General features: G+C 38.4%; 2 protein-coding genes across 3 annotated transcripts; one reads left to right on the top strand and one right to left on the bottom strand.

Moving 5' to 3' along the window:
- Window positions 1–337: 337 nt before the first annotated feature.
- On the bottom strand, window positions 338–18991 carry acox1 (acyl-CoA oxidase 1, palmitoyl). 2 transcript variants are annotated; one of them, XM_039804170.1, is made up of 14 exons: window positions 18762–18991; window positions 17192–17351; window positions 15572–15732; window positions 11981–12088; window positions 11667–11786; window positions 11425–11540; window positions 10217–10386; window positions 9470–9632; window positions 9140–9330; window positions 8144–8323; window positions 5790–5895; window positions 5374–5517; window positions 4763–4969; window positions 338–3456 (listed from the first exon to the last, which is right to left on the bottom strand). In XM_039804170.1, the coding sequence occupies exons 1-14, from the start codon at window positions 18868–18870 to the stop codon at window positions 3406–3408; spliced, it is 1986 nt and encodes a 661-aa protein (XP_039660104.1). In that variant the 5' UTR covers window positions 18871–18991; the 3' UTR covers window positions 338–3405. The 2 variants fall into 2 exon arrangements, with proteins under 2 accessions (XP_039660104.1, XP_039660027.1); XM_039804093.1 differs by lacking the exon at window positions 15572–15732 and adding an exon at window positions 13186–13346.
- Window positions 18992–19044: 53 nt separating this feature from the next.
- ten1 (TEN1 subunit of CST complex) lies at window positions 19045–22154 on the top strand. The gene is made up of 3 exons (XM_039804288.1): window positions 19045–19253; window positions 20528–20685; window positions 21221–22154. The coding sequence occupies exons 1-3, from the start codon at window positions 19165–19167 to the stop codon at window positions 21370–21372; spliced, it is 399 nt and encodes a 132-aa protein (XP_039660222.1). The 5' UTR covers window positions 19045–19164; the 3' UTR covers window positions 21373–22154.
- Window positions 22155–22222: the final 68 nt, after the last annotated feature.

The raw sequence follows: 22222 nt of genomic DNA, 5'->3' as shown, positions 1-22222 counted from the left end.
TCTAGAAAGAAATGACCTTGTATGCACAGCAGGGTTACTTATAGCACGTGTCTCATAATGTATAGAAGCAAAGAAAGGCCATAATAATGTTCTATAGGCCTAAGCCACTTATGTAATATTGAGAAATATAAATACTAACGTTACAGAGTACTCAGATGTTCATTTAAATTTTATTATTTTAAATGTTGGTGTCTGAATTTCACCAATCAAATTTAAGCAACTTCATTTTCTGACCGGATATACATTTTTAGATACAAATTTATATATTTATTTATATTGAGCACTTCTGAAATTTTGAACACACACACACAAAGGTTGACATTGCACAACTTGAAAGTGTTGGGAAAAAATCTGATACATTTATTGAACTTAAAGGGGTACTGCAGCAATTCAGTAGTACCCTTCCACAAAGTTGGAAGAACAAAGAATGGTCCAAATTGATGCAGCAGATGGAGAGATATGACCATAGTATGGGTCAAGCCCAAAGAATGCTGGATCCTACAGTTCCATTAATCCATCTCAATAGGGCCTAACCCCGAATTGATAACTTTCTGGCTTTCTATAAAAGTCTCCAGCCCAGTCAAAGATACTTTGTTATTTTCTCAGACTTTAGAAAGCTCCTCCAGACTTGCACAACTATGTTCACAGCCTGAAAAGCACTAATCATGACTAGTAAACTGATCTGTCTGCTATACCACTGACACTTGTAATTTTTTACTTAGTTCTATTTGCTCTATTATTTTACTGAACTCTTCTGCAGCAGGATCCAGTGTCATCTAGGCTGAAAGTTGATCACCTTAATTCAAGTGGCTTTATGGTATACTATGTTGCTAAGTTTTTGATTTACATGAGTATGTAAAGTTCTTCCAGTACAGTATATTTCTTATGAAAGTGGTACAAAAAAGCAGTGTTTTCCAAAGTCGATGTAATACAGTTCATGCAGGTTAACTGAGCAAGACAGATAAACAACACACATGATTTAGTTTTTTATCAATATAACTTACAGGTCAAATTAAAACCATGTTTCAAATAATTATTACACAATAAAACATCACACAAACATGCTTAACAAAGAGCTTAGTCATTATATAATAATTGTTCCCGTGCAGCAGAAATGAATTAATAAAAGTCATACAAATACAGAAATGAAATACTATAAGCCTTGTAAGAACATTCTCGATGACTTACATTAACAAAAGACAACTTCCTCAGGCACATCATTATTTAACAAATTCCCCCCCCCCCGCAAAGAAAAATCTAAATTATTTTTGTGTCGTTCTGTTGCTACTTTTATTCACCAGCATCTGCCATTAGGATTAGGTTGCTGAATGAGAAAATATAAAATAGCCTACTGCAGATGAGTTGAGATAAAGCAAGAAATAAAAATCCACCAATTCTATGAAATATGATACATTTGTTTGCTAAGTCAGTTAATTATAGGTTTTTCTAAACGGTTTCTGAAACTTTAATAACCGATACAGAAGCATTAATCAAAAAAGATCCAGTTTGCACATAGTTTATCATATATGAATTAGAACAATTCAGTCAACAGGATTTGAACGTCGCAGCATATTAACAATAGAATTATTTAAAGTTTGTAGTTTAAAATGTGCTTGATTAAAAACTAAAAAAATAATCCATGTAGATGTTAGCTGGTGTTTTTCTTGTGTTTTTTTCTTTATAATATATCAACCTCACACAGCAGGGAGGGAGAATACTAATTCACATATACAGTGCATTATGTGGTCTCATTAAACTCTAAATTGACAGAAATGCCTACCTTGTGTCGTCACAGGTGCTTTTTACACATTTGACATACTTCACCATTATCTGCAGAAACCGTTCTGTCCAACAAATACATTCAGAAGCATGTGGACGCACAGAATAGTAATTATTCGTTCTAATGTTTGAACACAGTCATGGTTCAGAAATTGAGGAATTTAGTACAAATCACCCCAAAGATGTTAATTTCATCTCCAGTAAGTCGTTGTAAATCATTCCACTTTCTCACATTCACTGTCTCTTGATGGACCTCTCTTCTCTCTATTGAGCTCAGCTTCTATCAATGGAGTAGTACCGGTATATAACCTACACACTAGTATCTGTGAAGTGGATCATTAAAGTATGACGTTATTCACTATATAGCGAGAAATGCAACAGGTGGTGGGGCTGAGAGTAAAGGCAGTTTGTTTTGCCTTGAAATACAGCAACTGGGAAATTTTAAGGATTTTTCAGTCTTGTAAAAAGCATTAGCATTGGAGACAACTGTGACGGACATGAATTCAAGCTGACCGCAGCACAGAGAGAGTTTTTTTATTCTAAAAACATGCACTTTGGGTGAAGTATCAACTTAAGGCTGAGAGGAACAGTTTGATACAATGCAGGACATTGACTTTTAAGGTGTAGTGATTATCTACTGACTGTTTCAAAATGGTATTTGTTGCAGCATTTTACAGGAGGAATATTTTTATATTATCTTCACCGTTGGACATCTGCTCTTAATTATCTAATTCAAACTACATTTTGACTGCCATTTAAGTCAGTCATATTACACCATCATTCACAGGTATGGAAGGGTAAGGGGTGTCACAGACTTGTGCAATTCTTTCTTGATGCGTACAGCATTGATAAAGGTCATGAAAAAATGTATGCCTCTTTAATAACAACAAACAGCACAGGGTCTTTTCAAATAACCGTTGGTCCTCTTCGTCAGGGGAAACAACCAAAACTGATTTTGCTGTTGGTTTGCTCCTAACATAAAAATCTCTAACATTATGTAACGTTCATAATCACATTCCGTTCTTGTTAGAAAAAAAGAGAAATGGCATTCCTATCTTGGCTGGCTCATACAGCTGAGCCATCAGGCACGCAGTAGAAAGTGAAGAAAAGATGGGGGGAACTGAAATAATAAAAACTTCACAATGGAATTTCTCTACAGAAAACAAGGTCTTCTTAAACTGCAAATAACTGATTGTTTTCATTATTCTTAAAGCTATTTTTCAAAATAATGATTTCATTAGAGATTTTTAGATATAATTCTAATTCCTGGTATTGCCTTTATTCTCCTCATAATTGCATTGTCTTGATATTGTTTCAGGTTGTACACCCCGTTTACAGGCCACTCATTTCCGCATCATCCCCCATCACCAAAGAGAACAATGTAGACAGCCCCAAAATGTGACAATATACCATGGCCTTTAGAGTGGCTGATTATGGTGTTAACATGACCACACATAGAGAGTAAAGTAGGGGAGGCTAAATTCCTTCAGACTGGTAAATACCAGCTGATGGAAAGTAATTGCCATCATGGTGTTGATATTGACTGGCGTTAATGTGGTTAAGGTTGTGCCAATATATGGAGATTTGAAGGGTCGCAACCAGGACTTAAGGTACAAGGGGGTCAGCTCACAGTTTGGACCGCAGGGGCTTCAGGTACTTGTGGAAGGATTCATGGACCTGGGGAAGAAGAAGGAATGGAGCATTTGTTAAGCTGAAATAACGGGCAAGGGGGAAAGACATGTTTATGTAATCTCACACACAGTGTTCTTCCTCTAATGCCAAATGATTGTGGTCTCCCATAAAGTGCACACATGCAGTAGCGCACTTCATCTTTCATTTCTGGAACCTAACTGAACAACTTAATGTGACTTAATGCAGTATGTCATGTAGGGCTGAAACGATTCCTCGAATAACTCGAATAATTCAATTACAAAAAATCCTTGATGCAAAATGACTTGCCTCAAAGCTTCGTTAAATCAATGTTACCAACGTTGTATCGCTGACGCTGATTATTACTGTCGCACAGACACGGCTCAGTCTACTGCTGGCGACACATACCAGAGTGTAAATAGCGAGGGGCTAAGAGAAGAGACAGGCTGGAGAAAACGACAGAAAGTGTCCAAAGTTTGGAATCAGTTCAAACGTAATTAAAACTAAAACTCTGTACAGTGTGTCCACTGCAAAATCATTCACGTCAGTGCTTTAGCATCTCAACAGAAAACATGGAGTCTAACTTAATCATCCATTCCACGAAGCGGACCAAAGTAAATCACAGAGTCGTATGGACGATGAAACTACACCAAACACAACAACGTTGACTATCCCTTCGGAAAAACAGCTGATTTCTCTCTCTCTCTCTCTCTCTCTCTCACACATATAGGCCTACTGTATATACAGATCAGTCTCAGGTTGAAACTTGTAGTTCTGAAAGTTAAGTTGCACAACTTAATGTAATGTTTATGTATGTTTAATGTATGCCTTAGTTTGAGGTTGATATCATTTGAAAAAAAAAATTCTTTAAAAACAATGTAATATGGCACTTAAACGCACTTAATAGGTTTAATTTTTTGAGAGATGACATTGTAAGCAATGTAGGCAATACAAATGTTGCTTTTTCCAAAAATGTTGCTTTTTTCCCTAGTTTGGGTTGTTTAAAAACGCAAAAAATAAATTATCCGATTAATCGATCGATAAAGTGCTAGATTAATCAATTACAAAAACAATCGATAAAATCGATAAAAATGACTTTCACTGTTAGCCAGTGTTTATCTCACTAAACAGGAGGAAGCAGGCTGAGTTTGCGGTTCAGGTAAGGCCTGCATCCTTTTCTTGTTGCTAGCATTTAGCCTCCGTTGTGGCCTGTTAGTAGCTTGTACGACCATAAGGCTTAGCAGTAATAATATCCCCTAGACCAAATGGAAAACATTTGATCAGTACCACCTGTGCGTGACACTAGTATTTTTCACCCGTGACCCTGACCTACCTCTGTAGCATTTAGGGGTGAGCGACGAGCCCATTCGAACATGTGCTCATAGACGTTGCCATCATATCGTCCCAGGACTGAATTTAGCTTCTTGTCGTGGTGGTCAAAGGCATCTACCAGTGCCACAGCGTTGGGCCTCAGCTGAGACAGCAGCTCCTTGATACGAACAGAAACCTGGTGCACCTGGGGCACATTCAGCAGTCCAGCCTGAAATCAAAACAGATTGAGATGTGGATGAAAACGTGCTGCCGTACCTCACTCAGCTGCCCTAACAGTGAGGAACAGGCAGTAGAGACAGTGGGTTTCGCTGTCAAGCAAAGCATTAAGTCTTATATTTTATTTTCAATTAAAAGTTTATCTGATAAAACAAAATCTAATTTGCCTTATTTAATCAACAAAAAAGCCACCACCCACCAAGGCATACAAATCCTACACACAAAAACCCCCATTCAGTTAGCTCAGAGACAATTGACACAGTTTTTCATATGGAAGCAGACCGTAAAACTGAACAACAGCAAAGGGAGTATGCAAATAACTGGAGCAGGTTTGCACAATAGTTCTGTAACACTTGCAAACCATATTGTTTTTCTATATGTTGGGATTTTTCTGACCTGTAGAAAGTCTCCAGAGTTGGTTGTAATGCCGTGCAGGGCGTACAGCAGAGCCAGGGTTGACAGCACTGAGTGTATCGCTATGTCACCGATCTCCCCCAGCTTGTCAGTAAAGAGCTTCACTACGACATAGTGACAATGGGCCTGTAGACAAAAAAACAGGGAGGACACGTAAATGAATGAAAGAGACTCAAGGCAACGAATAAGAAAGAAAGGGACAGAAAAAGAAGAAATGAGATGAACATGAGCAGAATTTGACTTCAACTTCAAGCAGCATTGGAACAACATATTGGGCTTTGGCTCAGCATCAATCTCTACACTTTCCTATAAATCCAAGCCAGATCTGTGTATCAAAAGCTATGATCACACACACCACACACACACCTACACACACACACACACACACACACACTTACATCTGAGGCTCTGACCAGGTCAATAGAACTGTTGTTCCAGGCGTCCTCCTGGCTCTTCCTGTTCTGTATCTCTTGCTGGATACTCTTAGCTGCCAGCTCAACTAGACTGCAAACACACACACATAAATTATCTGCATTAACCAAAGATGTCATTAATATAAATTAATAAAAACATTAAGACACATTATCGCTCCCCAGCTTTAACACATATTTATCTTTGCCTTATTACAAAAGAGGCTGTCTCTTTACTAAAAAACACAATAGCGCTTTTAAATTCCCCTGAAAATGTGTGTGTGTGTGTGTGTGTGTGTGTGTGTGTGTGTGTGTGTGTGTGTGTGTGTGTGTGTGTGTGTGTGTGTGTGTGTGTGTGTATATATATATATATATATATCTGATTAGACTATCAGGGTGATTAATGTAACAGAAGCTCTGGCCAACACCAACACCTGAGATACAAATCTAATCTGTCTGTGTGACGTAACAGCAGACAGTGTGTCAACATATATCCCTCCGCTTTTTAAAAACTTCAATTTACATTTTGGGCATTGAGCATACGCCCATATCCAATATCCAAACATTGAAAGGCACATTTTAATATAATATTACATCATACATTGCATGCAACCACGAGGCATGAGTGGAGGGGTCAAAGCAGCAGTACATTGATTAATATAACTACAAACCCCAATTCCAATGAAGTTGGGACGTTGTGTAAAATGTAAATAAAAGCAGAATACAATGATTTGCAAATCCTTTTCAACCTATATTCAATTGAATACAATACAAAGACAAAATATTTAATGTTCAAACTGCTGTTACAACACCTTTCCTTTTAACAACACTCAAGCGTTTGGGAACTGAGGACACTAATTGTTGAAGCTTTGTAGGTGGAATTCTTTCCCATTCTTGCTTAATGTACGACTTCAGTTGCTCAACAGTCCAGGGTCTCTTTTGTCGTATTTTGAGCTTCATAATGCGGCACACTTTTTGTCTTTTTTTTTTTTTTTTTTTTTTAAGATTCTTTTTTGGGGCTTTTCCCTTTATTACCTAGTGACAGTGGATAAGCATGAAAGGGGGAGAGAGATGGGGGATGACACGCAGCGGGTCAGATTTGAACCTGCGCCGCTGCAGGACTCAGCCAACATGGGGCGAACGCTCTTACTGGGTGAGCTAGAGGCCACCCCACGCGCCACACATTTTCAATGGGAGACAGGTCTGGACTGCAGACAGGCCAGTCTAGTACCTGCACTCTTTTACTACGAAGCCACGCTGTTGTAACATCTGTAGAATGTGGCTTAGTATTGTCTTGCTGAAATTAGCAGGGACGTCCAAGAAAAAGACGTTGCTTGGATGGCAGCATATGTTGCTCCAACACCTGTATGTACCTTTCAGCATTAATGGTGCCTTCACAGATGTGCAAGTTACCCATGCCATGGGCACTAACATACCCCCATACCATCACATATGCTGGCTTTTGAACTTTTTGCTGATAACAATCTGGATGGTCCTTTTCCTTTTAGGCCGAGACAACATGAAGTCCATGATTTCCAAAAACAATTTGAAATGTGGACTCGTCAGACCACAGCACACTTTCCCACTTTGCATCAGTCCATTTCAGATGAGCTTGGGCCCAGAGAAGCAGAAATGTCTCCAGATTCTCTGAATCTTTTGATGACATTATGGACTGTAGATGATGAAATCCCTAATTTCCTTGCAATTGTACGTTGAGAAACATTGTTCTTAAACTATTGGACTATTTGCTCATGCAGTTGTTCACAATGTGTTGAACATCGAGTCTTTTGGGGATGCTCCTTTAATACCAAATCATGACACTCACCTGTTTCCAATTAACCTGTTCACCTGTAGAATATTCCAAACAGGTGTCTTTTGAGCATTCCTCAACTTTCCCAGTCTTTTGTTGCCCCTGTCCCAGCTTTTTGGGAATTTGTTGCAGCCATCAAATTCAAAATATTTTGAATATTTACATGAATATTTAAAAAAACAAAAACAATAAACGTCAGTTTGAACATTAAATATCTTGTCTTTGTAGCGTATTTAATTGAATATAGGTTAAAAGGAATTTTCAAATCATTGTATTCTGTTTTTATTTACGTTTAAGCGTCTTTGAGTTCCATGTAAAGCGCTATATAAAACTTATGTATTATTATTATTATTAACATAACGTCCCAAATTGGAATTGGGGTTGCACTTCAAAAAATGAAGTTATAGAATCTGTTTCACAACATACATTGAAAATTGGTCCAATAAAAATGTGAAAAAACATGTAAAATAGTAAAAATAATTAAATATCTAAACCAGAAATGAAAACTCAGCAACATAGCTCAGTCTCTTACATGGCAGCTCGTTGTTTGTAGACCTCCACCAGGCTAGCCAGGTCGTTTATGTCTACCACGGTTGGTCTGGCAGCGACAGGCTGTGGCTGGACCCTGTGCTGCTTTGCTTCATTCAGATATGATACAATGCCGCTCAGCTGCTGTCCTGCCTTAGCCTGCCGGTAGCTCTTCACCAGGTGTCTGCATAGACAAAAGTTGAGGATTTTGATATTTCTTCTTATATGAATATTAACAAATCCAAGTCTGGCTTCACATATCAACCTCTTCATTCATTCCCATTCACAACTCCTTTAGCCTTTGTGTGTGTACTTTGTGTTCAGTTAAAAGCTCATTTGGAATTGAACATTTCAGTAACTGTTCGTACATCCTTGCCAGAGAAACAATATCCCTCTTAAAAAAGACAAAATATCTATATATCTAATATATAGTTTTTTTTTAAACTGCACAGCTGACCTTCATAGTACTAGAGATATAAAACCATGACAGCTATCATTTAGGGATATAAAATGTCACCCGTGTTTGTTTTTGCTGTGGGAGGAGTGTGGGTGTGTCTCCTGCATTTGTGGTGTGATAGGGCTGCTTAGTGGGCAATATGTTTAGGTCTGTATTTGTCTATGTCTCGCTCTCATCCTATTAAAGTGTGTGACAAAAATGATGGGTGAAAAAACTGTGTGTGTGTGTGTGTGTGTGTGTGTGTGTGTGTGTGTGTGTGTGTGTGTGTGTGTGTGTGTGTGTGTGTGTGTGTGTGTGTGAGCACTGCTGTACTAAAAACAATGCAATTTAGGAATTAGGAAGATGTTACTATACGTTTCGGTGTTACAACTTAAAGTAAAAGCAAAGTAAAGTGATAACATCCCTCCTAGTGTAGGAGCACTCTAACAACATAGTAACAAAAACAACAAAGGCATTTCTAGCATGTGAGGACTTGGCAGGCTGTGAACTTTGTCCTAGTGAGGTGTCACATTTGCGGTCATGTGATTCTGTGTGACAAGCTACCTTGCGGTCTGCAGCATCATGACCGTGTTCTCTCCCTCGTAGGTGCATGTAGGGGTGAACTCAACGTAAATGTCCGGCAAGGCACTGCTGCGAGAGTAGCCATGGCCGCCACATGACATGCGGCACACCTCAATGCCAGAGTTGGTTGTCCACGTGGTGAAGGCCTTCAGACCCGCAGACAGCGCATGGAGCTGTAGATCGGAGGGTAAAGAGGGTGAAAATGGCTTCATTCAAGCCTAAACACTGGGTGACAATTATATAAATATATTTTTAAAATCAAGTCATCATTAAGCCTAGATCACACTCTACATGTGCATGTCCAGTCAGTACCTCAGGCAGTTCACTGAAGTCCCCGTCGTTGATGTCTCCACTGATGCGGTGGTAGGTCTCCTTCATGTACTGGCCGACAAAAGAGAAGGCATAGGCCGTAGCCAGCAGAGGGAACAGCTTGTACTGCTGCGTCTGGTAGTCGAGGATCTGAGGCTCTGGCTCTCTGTGGGACATAAACACAATGTTCACTATCTCATATAAAGGTTGTACTTCCCTTTGATGCATGAGGATATGGTACAAGATCAAATCATGATGACACCAGTACTTTTTCCATTTCCTGTTATGTCACCATTTCTGAACCTCTGACACTAATTTCATGTGTTGAATTTTATAGATCAACTATCCAAGTGGTATAAATATCATTTTTCTATTTGGACATATTGGCCCTCTTCTGTAATTTACTTCCTATAATATTTCAAATCCATATATCCATATGTGTACTGTATAAACCATCTACGTTCTTATGGAACAAACATAACTAAAACAAAAAAATGTAAAAGTCTACCATTCAGTTAAATACAATAATTTATTCATAATTTGTCATTTGAGACTTACTACTAATGTGAATGTGTTTTACACAGAATTCTGGTGGTATAAAGTAAAATCTAATTTTGAGCCCTGTCTGTGCACTTGGTTGTACATGATAGACCTTAAAGCTGTAGTAGGCACTTTATTTTTTGGAGTTGTTGGGCAAAAATGTCATGATAATCTTATCTTTCAGCATATTGTAATTCATAATTGACCTACCCCGGCCGGATTTCAGACTGGTGTCGAACAGAACTGTAGCGGATGGCGATGGTGCAGGACTTGGAGAGGGCCCGAGCTGACTCGCCTACAATCAATGAGCGGATGAACACCATGGTGCCGTAGGTCAGCTTGGCACTTGGTGGCTTCACATAGGTTCCATCTGGCTCCACCTAGTGGAGAGACAGAGTCATCCTCACAGCATATAAGCAGATGCTTCAGGAGCAAAAGTCCCACTCTAAATGCAATACATAAACTCAGTTCATTATTACACCAGTTTATTTGGAACACCTCGCAATACCAGAATAAATGCTTCCAGTTTTTGTTGAGATTGTTTAACAGAGATGTTGATTCAACTGTGTGCTCATTTTGAATGTTTGTGGAGCTGTTGAATTGTATGTATTGAAAGGTAGTTATATTTGAAACAGGGTTCTCCACACATGTTCCAGCAGTATGCAGCTGAATCAGGTCCTTCTCAGTTCGAGGCAGAGATGCTCACAAGTCTTTGAGCTTGAGTCCAAGTCAAGTCTCAAGTCTCTCATGGTTATAAAGAGTGTTCTAGGTTGTAGCTAAAGCTAGAAGTCAATGCTTAAATTAGATGGCCATTGCTGAGCTCAACATGTTTGCTAATATGTCAGGGTGCGTTTTCAGGTGCCTGATAAAATTAGATGTGGTTGAGCCAGAATCCTTTACGCCACATATTTTGCATTCAGTGATTCTTTTATTTGGGCCTTGTTGTACGAAGTTTTTAAAGCCAAAGGTTATGATGAATGGCACAACAGCTGCCAGTGCGGTCAACATGTTTGTTGTCCCTGATCACGTGTGGCCTCTCGCAGTTCAGACGTTTCCAAAAAATAAATGTTGTTCACGAGTTCTGGACCTCGAGTCGAGTTCAAAGTCTTTTGAGGACAAGTCTCAAGTCAAGTCTGAAGTCACTGTGTGTGCGACTTAAGTGCAACTCGAGTCAGAGTATTTATGCAATGCAACAATCCTTCCCTATTTGGTAAACAAAACACAGCTGCGCAGGGCTTTGCTTAACTATTAAAGTATCTGCAAAGAACAGCATGTGTTAAACTCTCTAGTGGCAAACAGATAACCCTTTGGGCACAGTTGCAATTACACTGACAGCAATCCTTTCACAAAAAAGATCAAATCTCCTAATTGACAATTTAACCTAAGAGAAACTAGCAACTCAAATAATGTCACATCACCTTGGCGTATTTCATCAGCATGTTCTCCCGTGGGATTCGTACGTTCTCTAGTTTTAGGAAGCCGTTGTCAACTTCATTAAAGCCAAACTTGGGGCCTATATCTCCAACCACAATACCTAAGAGAGACAGAGAAAAAAATGACACAGACCCCCCAAAAAAAGGGAGGCAGAAACAGGAAGGTAAATGAGGACTGACTTCACCACAAACATCACATCCAGAAAGACATCACAGACAGTGGTTACCTGGCAAGGGTACATGTGTGCTCATGTCGCGGATAGGTACGATGAAAGCATGCAGACCGTGGCAATTTCCCTGAGTATAAAGCTGGGCTAGAACTATGGCATGGTTTGAGGTCTTTCCAACTAGAAAGAGAGAGAGTAAGAAGGTTAAACTAATTTGTTCTGAATGTCAACAAGGTTTTCTTAGCCTGAAAGAAAATCGAGAAAAAAAACAACGATATTCCTTATGCTTACAGAAATTCTAATACTTTGCCATTTCCAGGCTGTCTAACTCTTGGTCCAGTCCTGCAGAGACAAGACAGTGTGAATGTACTTACGTCCTCCAGGCCACCATTTGATGGAGCTGATTGTGGGACTGTTCAAGACAAACTCCTGTGTGGCCGGGTCATATGTAGCTGTGGTCTCCAGCCCCCTGAGGTGTGTGCCTACAGAGAGACAACATATCGAAGCCCACCAAACACACACACACAGAACACACACACAGCGTACAAGGTTGAAAATCAAAAATTAATTAATGTGACATGAACAAACTGAAGATTAATCAATGAATCAACATGTTTAGCCCTTGACAATTTGTAATATGCTTTAATAGGTAGCTGGACTGGATGAAGCCAACATAAAGGAGCAAAGCAATGCACTTTGTAGGTGTTTGACAGATCTAAAAACATATGTACAGTAATACTAATTATTCAACATTATTCAATTCATGCCATGCTATGTCATGCCATTTGCTTGATGGCCTCTGAATTTGCATCTAGCACAAACAAAACAGGTCTGGGTGGCCTATTCAAACTGTAATGTGTGTTGCTATACTGGTCTGCAACCAAAGACAGATCTTAAAACATGCTAAACCAAATATATATACAAACTATCTAAAATTGTTAGTAAAGGAAACGGTTATGTCAAAAACACATAAAGGGGTGACGAGAGGTAGTTTGTCTGGCTATCTGATGCAGCCCGGTGGTCAGGGGGCATAATATCAAGTGACATACTCTACTCCAGACGTTTTGGCATGCAATTAAAAGTAAAAATATTTGATAATTTTATGCTTGTCTGGTGGGTCAACTGACACAAGTGGTCAGACAGGTTGTAAATATGTTTAACCATATCAAATATTTGACCTACTGTCTTTAAAGAAATGGTGCTTACACAACAGACACATAACCTGGATATTTTGGGTGCGTTCATCATCATGTTAACTTGAGTTCAGCAGTTTAGAAAATTAAGTAAAACTTGGGATTCGTTTACGTATCTGCCCACTCGTGTAGTTTTCCCAACCAGACTGAATTTACTTGTATCCTTAAACAAAATATGGGAAAATAGGACAGAAAGGATGTTTAAAACATTTGCAACTCGGACAAACAAACTTTCTCAGATAATTATTAATGGAAGTTAAGTACGAATAGATATTAGTGCCAATTAGGTAAACATTAGTTTTAACTAAAGCACCAGAAGTAGCACCAGAATGTTTACTGACGGGCCTAATCAGGCCTGCTTTTTTGGACTGCCCTGTTCATTTTACCGTGGCCCATCTCAGTCTGAGCGTAGGTGCCGATGATCTCTAGGTTCCAGGTGGGCATGAAGAAACGGTCCATTTGCTCTTGGGTGGCCTGGTTGAGCAGTGTGGGCAAGAACATCGCCAGATGGAGATCCAAGGGCCCTGGCCTGTCTGGGTTCACACAGCTAGATCCACGCAGGACAGTGGCAAACGGAAAAGAAAAGCAGGTGGAAATGGGGAAAGGCCAAGAAGGGAGATGCATAAGGAATTTTGGATGGAAGCATTATGGGAAGTTTGAACCAAGTAAGTGCAGATGAATGAGGAGAGAACGTTGGAAAAAGTATTGACAGGAGGGATTATGGGTATGAATTGATATGGTTCGAATAAGGAAGAAGCGAGTGAAGAAATAAAGACAAAGGTTGTGCAAAAAAGCATTAAAAGGCAGAAGTGACAAAGACAAATTAAAACAGCGTGTGAGCATACCGTGCATATTGATTTGATCATACGGCCATCATTTGGCTCCACTCATTTAAATCTGTCTTTAGTAGCTGCATCAATAAAGTTCCCCTGCAACATGTGAGTTTGAATACCTCAGTTATGTACAGCACCTTAGTCTCAGACACTTATCAGTTTAGCATGCTTAGTGTGCTGGAACATGTTCACAGTTTCTGACCATAAGCTCATCTAATAAAAGCATAAAGGTTCTGCATCAAACAAATTCCTGATTTAGTTGCCTCTTACATATCTTTACACCAAGTGGTCACATGTAAACATCTTGTTCTTTACTAGTTCTAACTGGATGTTCAACTAGTCTGGCAACATACAGTTTAAAAAGACACCAAGATTGTCATTGAACTGAATAAAGATATATACATTAAAATTGGACCTGTTCCTCTCTTCATTGCATGTTTCTCAGGGCCAGTAACTATACAGGTATACTGACCAGGCAGATAATAGTGGGTAGGTAAGTTCATTTTTAGACAACTTAAAAAAAAAATGTAGACAACTATTTCGATAATTGATTAATTTTTCAAGCACAACTGCCAAACATTTATAGTAAATTGAAGATTTGGGGACATTTAAAGATGCAGAAGGTAAGACTTATAAAACTAACTTTGTCATATTTGCTGAAACTGACCCTATATTCCAGTAGAACTACATTAGGCAGGTCAATTTAAAAATAAATCCGGCTCCTCTGGCACCACCTACAGTCTGTAGTGCGATTTGCAAATCGAAGATATTGTGATTGTGCTCTCTGTTTTTCTTTAGACTGAACGATTAATCCATTTTTCAACCTAATAATCAGCAGATTAATTGATAATGCAATTTTTTTTAATTGTAGCCCTAGAAAAGTGATCAAGGACACATTAGGTCATGCCATAAATGATACTCTTGGATTTTAGCCCAGTGTTGGTCCATCCCGTCAAAACACAGGTGAACAAAATGTTCATTAAAAAGACCGTTCAAGAGCCATCGTTTCTAAACTTTCAGTGGAGGTCTGCACAGATGAAATGTTAATTCCCATTAACATCCACTTGACTTTGTTACAGCAAGGCAACAAACAATAGCTGGCTTGGCCTACATTCTCTCAGATTACAAAGAGACATTCAGAAGCTAGAACTCAGCCTCAATATGGGATCCCAGACCACATATTTGGGCAGCACATAAGGCAGTTCTTGCTTTTGAGGTCATAAAACGGACAAAAAATGTTCTCACTAGTTTCCATTTCCAGTCTACATTACCTACTAATCACACACCAGAACAACCTCTTCACCATTTCTAGCCACTTAAGATGCCAACAGCCAAACCAAAGACAGAACAGATAATTAGGACTAAATTACAGATTAAAATTCATTTAAAAGAGAGTATATAATTTGCAAAGAGATGGAAAGTAAACAGCAGTCAAAATGCACACAAGCTTCACCATTAGTGCATTATCATGACAAAGATGGAGTGAGAGAGTTGTCAGTAGGAAAGAAGAAGAACTACCTACCTAATGTAGATGGTAGTAAGTTTTGGAAAAGACTAAACAAAACTAAAATATTTTATCTAACATACTACTAACGCTGAAGGTGTTAGGGACAACTATAGTGCAGTGATGTTAGTAAACCAGCTACATGTACTTAACTAGCCACAAATCACCATCAAATTATAACGCATGAACACAATCGTCAGGACACACGTGCAACTACTAACTTTTGAATTTTCTACATGATTTGAATCTGTCAAACACATACAAGAAGAACAGTCCTCCAACGGGCCACTTTTCTTGCCCCGAATATAATTTTGGCTAAACATTGAAAAACACAAATGCCAATTTGTTATATTTTATAACGGCACAATGACGCTGTGTCTAAGGGCCTTTATCAACAAGCAAGTAAATAAGTTAAGGGCTAAGTCCAGGACTGACCGTGACCCATCTCAGTTTGGGCATATGTGCCCACGGCCTGGAAGGACTTTGCCAGAGGTAACCATTTCTTGGACTGCTGAGGGTCACACTGGCTGTACAGGGTCGGGAGGAACATGACAAAGTGTAGCCCCATGGCCTCATGGTGGTTGCCTTGTACCATACTGGGTGAAGGGAAGGTATAGGACACACAAACTTATGTTCAGACTTGCGGTTACTCAAATGTTGTGCAACTGAGGTATTTGGTGACTCACTATGTCATGGCAGCACTGTGATTTTTATGGCTGAGTTTCAAGTTTTTCACACACACATGCCATTTTATTGTCTAAAAAGTTATTCAGTCAAATTTAGTGTTTGAACAAGTAACAAGAAGAAGAATAAGAAGACTCTCAGATAAAATGAAGAGGGCAAACAAAGTAGAGTATTAATGTGATCCACATTGATCCTTTTTACAAGCACCCCCAATTAAAATGGCAACTCACTGAATAGACATCAAATAGGCTGACAGAAAGCTTGGGAGTGCAGGAACACAGCACACTGAAAATGTGAGCAATATCTCTAAAAAAGCATTATAAAAACTGAGGATCAATCACATTGCATTACACAGTACAGCTGGTGAAAGCTGGGAGCTTGCATACCCTCTGACACAGTTCCATGTTCTGAACTTTGCTCCGACCGCATTTATTTGCCACGAGATCACACGCAGCTACAGATTGGTGGTCAAGCTACAATTTATATTACAAATTTTCGCAAAATATTTAAGTGATTCTATGAATTTTGTACTATCACCAGGAAGTTTCTAAACCGTTCTTTTGTCTGATACAGTTAAAGGATAGTTGTGGAACTGTTATAAACATGATAAAATGGTCCCACATATCACTGTGCCCAAGCTACATCATGAACCCCCTTATTATTTTTTTTTAAACAAACATGCCATTTTGTATATTGCACGTCAGTTAACGAACAATCCACGTATATTATTTGATTACTGCCATAAAGTACAGTCAGGGTGTGGTATCATTAACATAACAGCCATTGTGTAATGTGTAACATGTCAACTACTTACATTATGTGTAATTTATAAATTGCAAACCCTTGATACTGACAGTATCTGACAGAGGTCATAATATTTATTAAGTACACAAGTATATTCAAGTAAATGTGGATTTGTAAACAATAGCTTGTGAAAATCAGTATTTCAGTGTTCACCACTTCCTGCTACTTAAATTTGAATTGTAAATTACTATCAGTACACATATTTCTTATTTCTGACTCTGCTTACACTCCTTGCGTGCCTGAGTCACTTCACCACTGTTACCTCCATGTTTATTTAACAATTCAGGACAACACTACTGTGCATCAAACTGAGTGAGGACAAACAATTTAATTTTTGGACTGTTAAATGCCTTACGTTGCTTGCTGAACATGATTTTAGGGATAATAATGTACAGAGGGACATATTCCCTTTTCTTTTTTTAGTAGGCTTTTTGAGTTTACCTCTCCTAACAGCTGATTTGACTGTGTGCAGGCTGCTATCCCTCGGCCTTGCAATCACACAGAGACCCATCTGGATCTACAGTACGTAACCAGTTGGCCTCACACATCGACTCATTTACCACATACGTCTTATAGCAGTAGATCTCCTCTGGGTCTGCAATGCCATACTCTCTGAGCTTCAGGATCATTTGGGCGCTTTTTCTTACAGCCTGGTCATAGCGCTCACTGCGGGACAGGAAGTTTGGGTCCTCCTCCTCAAAGTCTGGGTCACTGAAAACCATGGACTCTACAGTGGAAGGTGGAAATTAAATCAGAAAAGTATCTTTTAGTCTACACAGTCGCTGCACACGTCTGAAAATGTGTACTAAAATGTAACAGTGTGCATATAGATTTGAAAATGTGAATTAAGTAACAAAACAATCTTTACAATTCAATGACCATAGCTTCCTCCTATTTAACAAAATTCAACAACAACAAATGTTGAGACCAAACACATCATATACTGTATGCCTGTGTCTAGAAAGGAAGCCTTTTTTGTCAGAATTTGGAGGACATAACCACAGTATCCTTTGCTGCTCTCAGCATACTGTAATCCACTGTACATCAGTCATTTGTTTTATAATTGTTTAGAGTAATTTAACAAATATATATTTCCAAACTCTCCAGCTTCAACAATGTGATTATTTGCATGTTTTCTTGGTCTTCTAAAATTATAAACTAAATATCCTTGGGTTTTGGACTGTAGGTCAGACAGATGTCAGCTAAGACTAAGAAACTCTGATGGACATTTTTCACAATTGTTAGAAATTTAACAGACAAAAAGATTAACTTAATCGAGAAAATACTCAGATTAATAAATTATGAAAATTATCATTATTTCAGACACTAGTAAGTTTTAGTACAAATCTCTGCATCTTTAGGGTCAACAACAATTTCAAATACATTGCTGATTTAAGAATGCATACAGACATGGAAAATTAAATTCTTCTCATTACACATTTTACAATGTGTATACACACTGACACACTTGGGTACATTAAAAGTGTGTGTGTTTTTTTTACATATCTAACATTATATACACAAAAATAAATATGGTCTTCAATTTTCCATGACTTGACATGACCTGACCCAAGACAGTAGACGTGGTGGTCAATCGCATTTCAATTCCACATTGAATCAAACATACAGTATGTTGTTCTCTGCTACCTACAGCCACGCTATGTTTGCCTGAAGAGGACGTGAATAAAGTAGCATGGCCTAGCGTAAAGTTCACATGAACAGGTGTTGAAACACAACCATAGGTAAACGTTATCACTTAGCTAGCTAACACTAAACAACTGATCAACTATTGTAGGGTTTTATGCTAAATGACACGAAAGTCAAATTTATCTTTGGAACATAACATATCACCCTAACATAATTAATTTTAGAATACCTTAAATACATTTTAGCGTAAGATATGTTTCTAAATTACGTAAAACTTTGGTTCAATTCAGGACAGCGTCCGAGGACAGGAAAGCCGCTAGCAACTCTAGTTAGCACACAGCCGATGAAAGCATTAACGTTAGCTCCTTCTTCTCCACAATACTTGTCTTCAGCAAATAGCATTTGTATCATTGTCAGATAAAGTGTTAACGGCGGTAACGAGCCCAATAACTCTTAACGTTATCGGGCAAAGAAGTCATTTCAAACTCACCAATTTCTCGTCTTCTTTTGGTCTTCTCAAGGCCCCCGTCCAAAACATAGGTTAATTTCTCGACGTCAAAAGTGGCGTTTTGCCGCTCTTTAATAATATCAGGATTCATGGTTCTATATCCGACTGAAAACAGTATTTACAGTTAAAAAAAAAGTAGACAATTGTTATATAACCTCCTGCAACCTCAACCTGACTGATGGACGGTTCCTCCTGACAGGGCCTCCTCCTGACGCAGCCGCAGTGGGGCGCAGAGGCGGGGATAAGTCATGTCATGTGACCGTATATCGCTGTTGAAGACAGACTTCCTCACTAGCACTTTACTTAACGTTATTCAGCTATTTCACTGTGTTTCCATCATTGACATATTGACATATGTGTGTTTCACTGTTTTTTTTTCTCCACGATGCTTCCCGCAGCTGCAGTTTTTCATTTCCCCTGGGAAGTAAACTCTGGAGCAGTACAGGAAGGAGAATCAGTGAGAGTACTTGGCAGGTTGGTTTTCACAACAGTTTTGATTCACAACATAATATATTTGGTTTGCTATTTTGATACAATAACAATTGTGCTTTATGAAAATATAAACAGTGCGGGAAGTAGCATTTGACAAGTCAACGTACAATATGTGTATTTATGTTTCCGACCTGCAGTGGCAGTAGCAACTTGTAATACTAGTAAGTAACGTTCTCATTCAAAATGTGAGTAAAAGTACAAACATATTGGCATCAAAATATACTGTACCAACATTTTAAATATGTATTATACAGAATGGGCCATTTTAGAATCATAAATTATTACTGGTTTATAATATTGATGTATTCATGTTCATATTCATTTAATGTATCTGGTGACGGTGGGGCTAATTTTAAATTCATATACTGCTGAGTAGCTTACCAAATTACACAACATATTATATCATAATGTATTAGTTGATTTATAAGTTGTATATTTTGTAATAATCTTAATTTGCAAAGTAAGTAACAAAGGCTGTCAAATAAATGTAATGGATAAAAAAAAATATTTGCCTCCAAAATGGGGTGGAGTACAAGTATAAAGTAGTATGAACTTGAAATACTCAAGTACAAGTACCTCAAAATTGTACATTAGTACAGTACTTGAGTAGTTACATTCCACCACTGCCTACCTGGTATAATGGGATCCGGAAGAATAGAAAAAGGCAGTGAAATCACACGTTTCCCTGTTTTTACAAATAGTGTATATGATTCACAAGTCTAGGTTTCAAATAGTCTCCAGCAACCCCTTGTTTATCCAATCTAGGCTTAATCATCTTTTTTTTCTTGTTTTCACGAATAGAATAAACGTATAAACAGGGTATACTGGGTATAAACAGTCCTTAGACATGTCCAGGTTTGACAAATGTAGGTACTTTCAACTAGACTGGTCTGATGTGGAGACAAATCATCCCCAGAATGTAATGTCCTGCCTTCAAAATCTACTTAAGTAAAAGTATGTAAGTACAATAAGTTAAAGTGCTATTTATGCAGCAGTACAGCCCCTGTCAGTATTTTATTATTATTAACATAGCATTAGCATGGTAGCAGCATTTTAATGTTCGACTAGAGCTAATTGTTTCCATACTGATGGGTAGTTTAATCTGTAATAATGCATCATAAGATGATCATATGTGACATGTAAATATAGCCGTCAGATAAATTAATAAATAAATAAATAAGAAAGAATACACCTTAATAAAAGATTAAATTATATCATGCTGGCTGACATGGACACCTTCCTGTTCTATTTTCCAGACTTGTCTGCTATCAGCCTGAGCAGTCCAGAGCTACACTGTCAGCTCAGCATGCTGCTAAAGAGCACCACGTGGCTGTCCACACCTTGTTTGTGGAGCCTTTTCACTCAATAATTGGGGCCCAGTACTTAGTTCTGGGTGAGATTGAAAATGCTGAGGGTAAGGAAAGTCTTTCTGATCTGTTGTGACTGGGGCATGATGAATAATTAATTCAGATTTTCAAACCACAGTTTCCTGTCGTGGCTATCTGAAAGTAGTATCGCCAGATGTGAAAAGAGTGCACTATATATATCATACAAAAATCATTAGTTTATAAATTGATTTTTAAGAGCTGTCACAGCTGCAGCAATAATAAAAAATGTTTTGTTTTTTTTAGCTGATTATGCATTTACTGTTGCAAATACTGTTAATGGACACAAAACTCACAGAGGCTTATTCACCCTCACAGGATTCAGTATAAAGATATCATAAAACATTGTATTAAACAGCTATCTGGTTATTCATTTATAGTGGTTGAAATAGAACTTAGAAGTCACAACTCTTTAACCCTATACATTCTTGTGTTTGTTTGCCTCTTTTTAAATTTCACTCACATTAATTTCAATACATCTTGATCACTGGGGTCATTTAAATACACCCAGTACTCTTTGCCTCTATCAGCTGCCTTTATCTGCATCTTCTCGTCTTATTACAGGGGTTGATGTGATGGTCCGTGCCCGTGTGCTGAACTGCGTTGATGGTGTAAACGTTGCACTTCTACAGAAAGCCATCAATGAGCAAAGGAACTTCTTTGGGGAGAGGGAGTGCAAACATGGTGATGCTGCATTATCTGCACATGCAACCTGATCAGGGTCTCCCAAGTTTCCCAGGGTGCTCGTTTACTATCAGAACTACAGTGCTGCCTCCTGAAACGGTTTGCCAAGGTGCACTTGAGTACTGTTGTGTGAGCTCAAGTCAAGACCGTCTGGTTAACTCTAAAAGACGGTTTATATGACTATTTTGTCTACCTCTGACCATAAAAGTGTATTAGTACCTGGGTTTGCCATTTGACAATTAAGGCCCCAAATGGATGAATGGATCAACATCGAGGCTTCATGTTTGGTCAATGAAGAATTAACAGCAGATGTTTTGGCTTATAAATATGGTGCATATTTTTTAGCCATGTCTCTCAGTGTTGAGACATGATGGTTTTTCAGTGCTTCCATTTCATATGGTGGGTGTTACCAGTCTCATTATTATATATGTACTTGTGCACACTGTGCTTGTGTGTGTACTGTGGTCTGATATCTTTCAAAAATGCTTTAAAAATGGTTACAACAGATATTTCATGTATGGGTCGTGTAATATAGAATTAGAAAATAATTAGAAAAACCAAACTATATTCCACTCATATTAAAATGGCAAAGGTTTAAAATTTTACACAGAAGTATAAATGCGTTCTTTGTACTGTGTACTGTGTTGTTGTTGTTGTTGTTGTTGTGACAGACAATTTAAAAGATGACTATTAGGTCTTATCTATTACAGTGTTTCTCAAATGGGGGTACTTGTACCCCTAGGGGTACTTTGGAGGACTGCAGGGGGTACGTGAGATATTTAACAAAATGTTTAATAGTTACAAGGCTGTTGTCCAGAACATTGTTCCTCTTCATGTAGAATTTTTTTTTTTTCCTACCAAAAATGTGACATTTGTGTTGCC

The sequence above is a fragment of the Perca fluviatilis genome, chromosome 1 (assembly GCF_010015445.1).
Source record: "Perca fluviatilis chromosome 1, GENO_Pfluv_1.0, whole genome shotgun sequence".
Lineage (NCBI taxonomy): Eukaryota > Metazoa > Chordata > Actinopteri > Perciformes > Percidae > Perca > Perca fluviatilis.
Note: the sequence above shows the minus strand (reverse complement) of the source record. Positions and strands in the feature narration are given on the sequence as shown.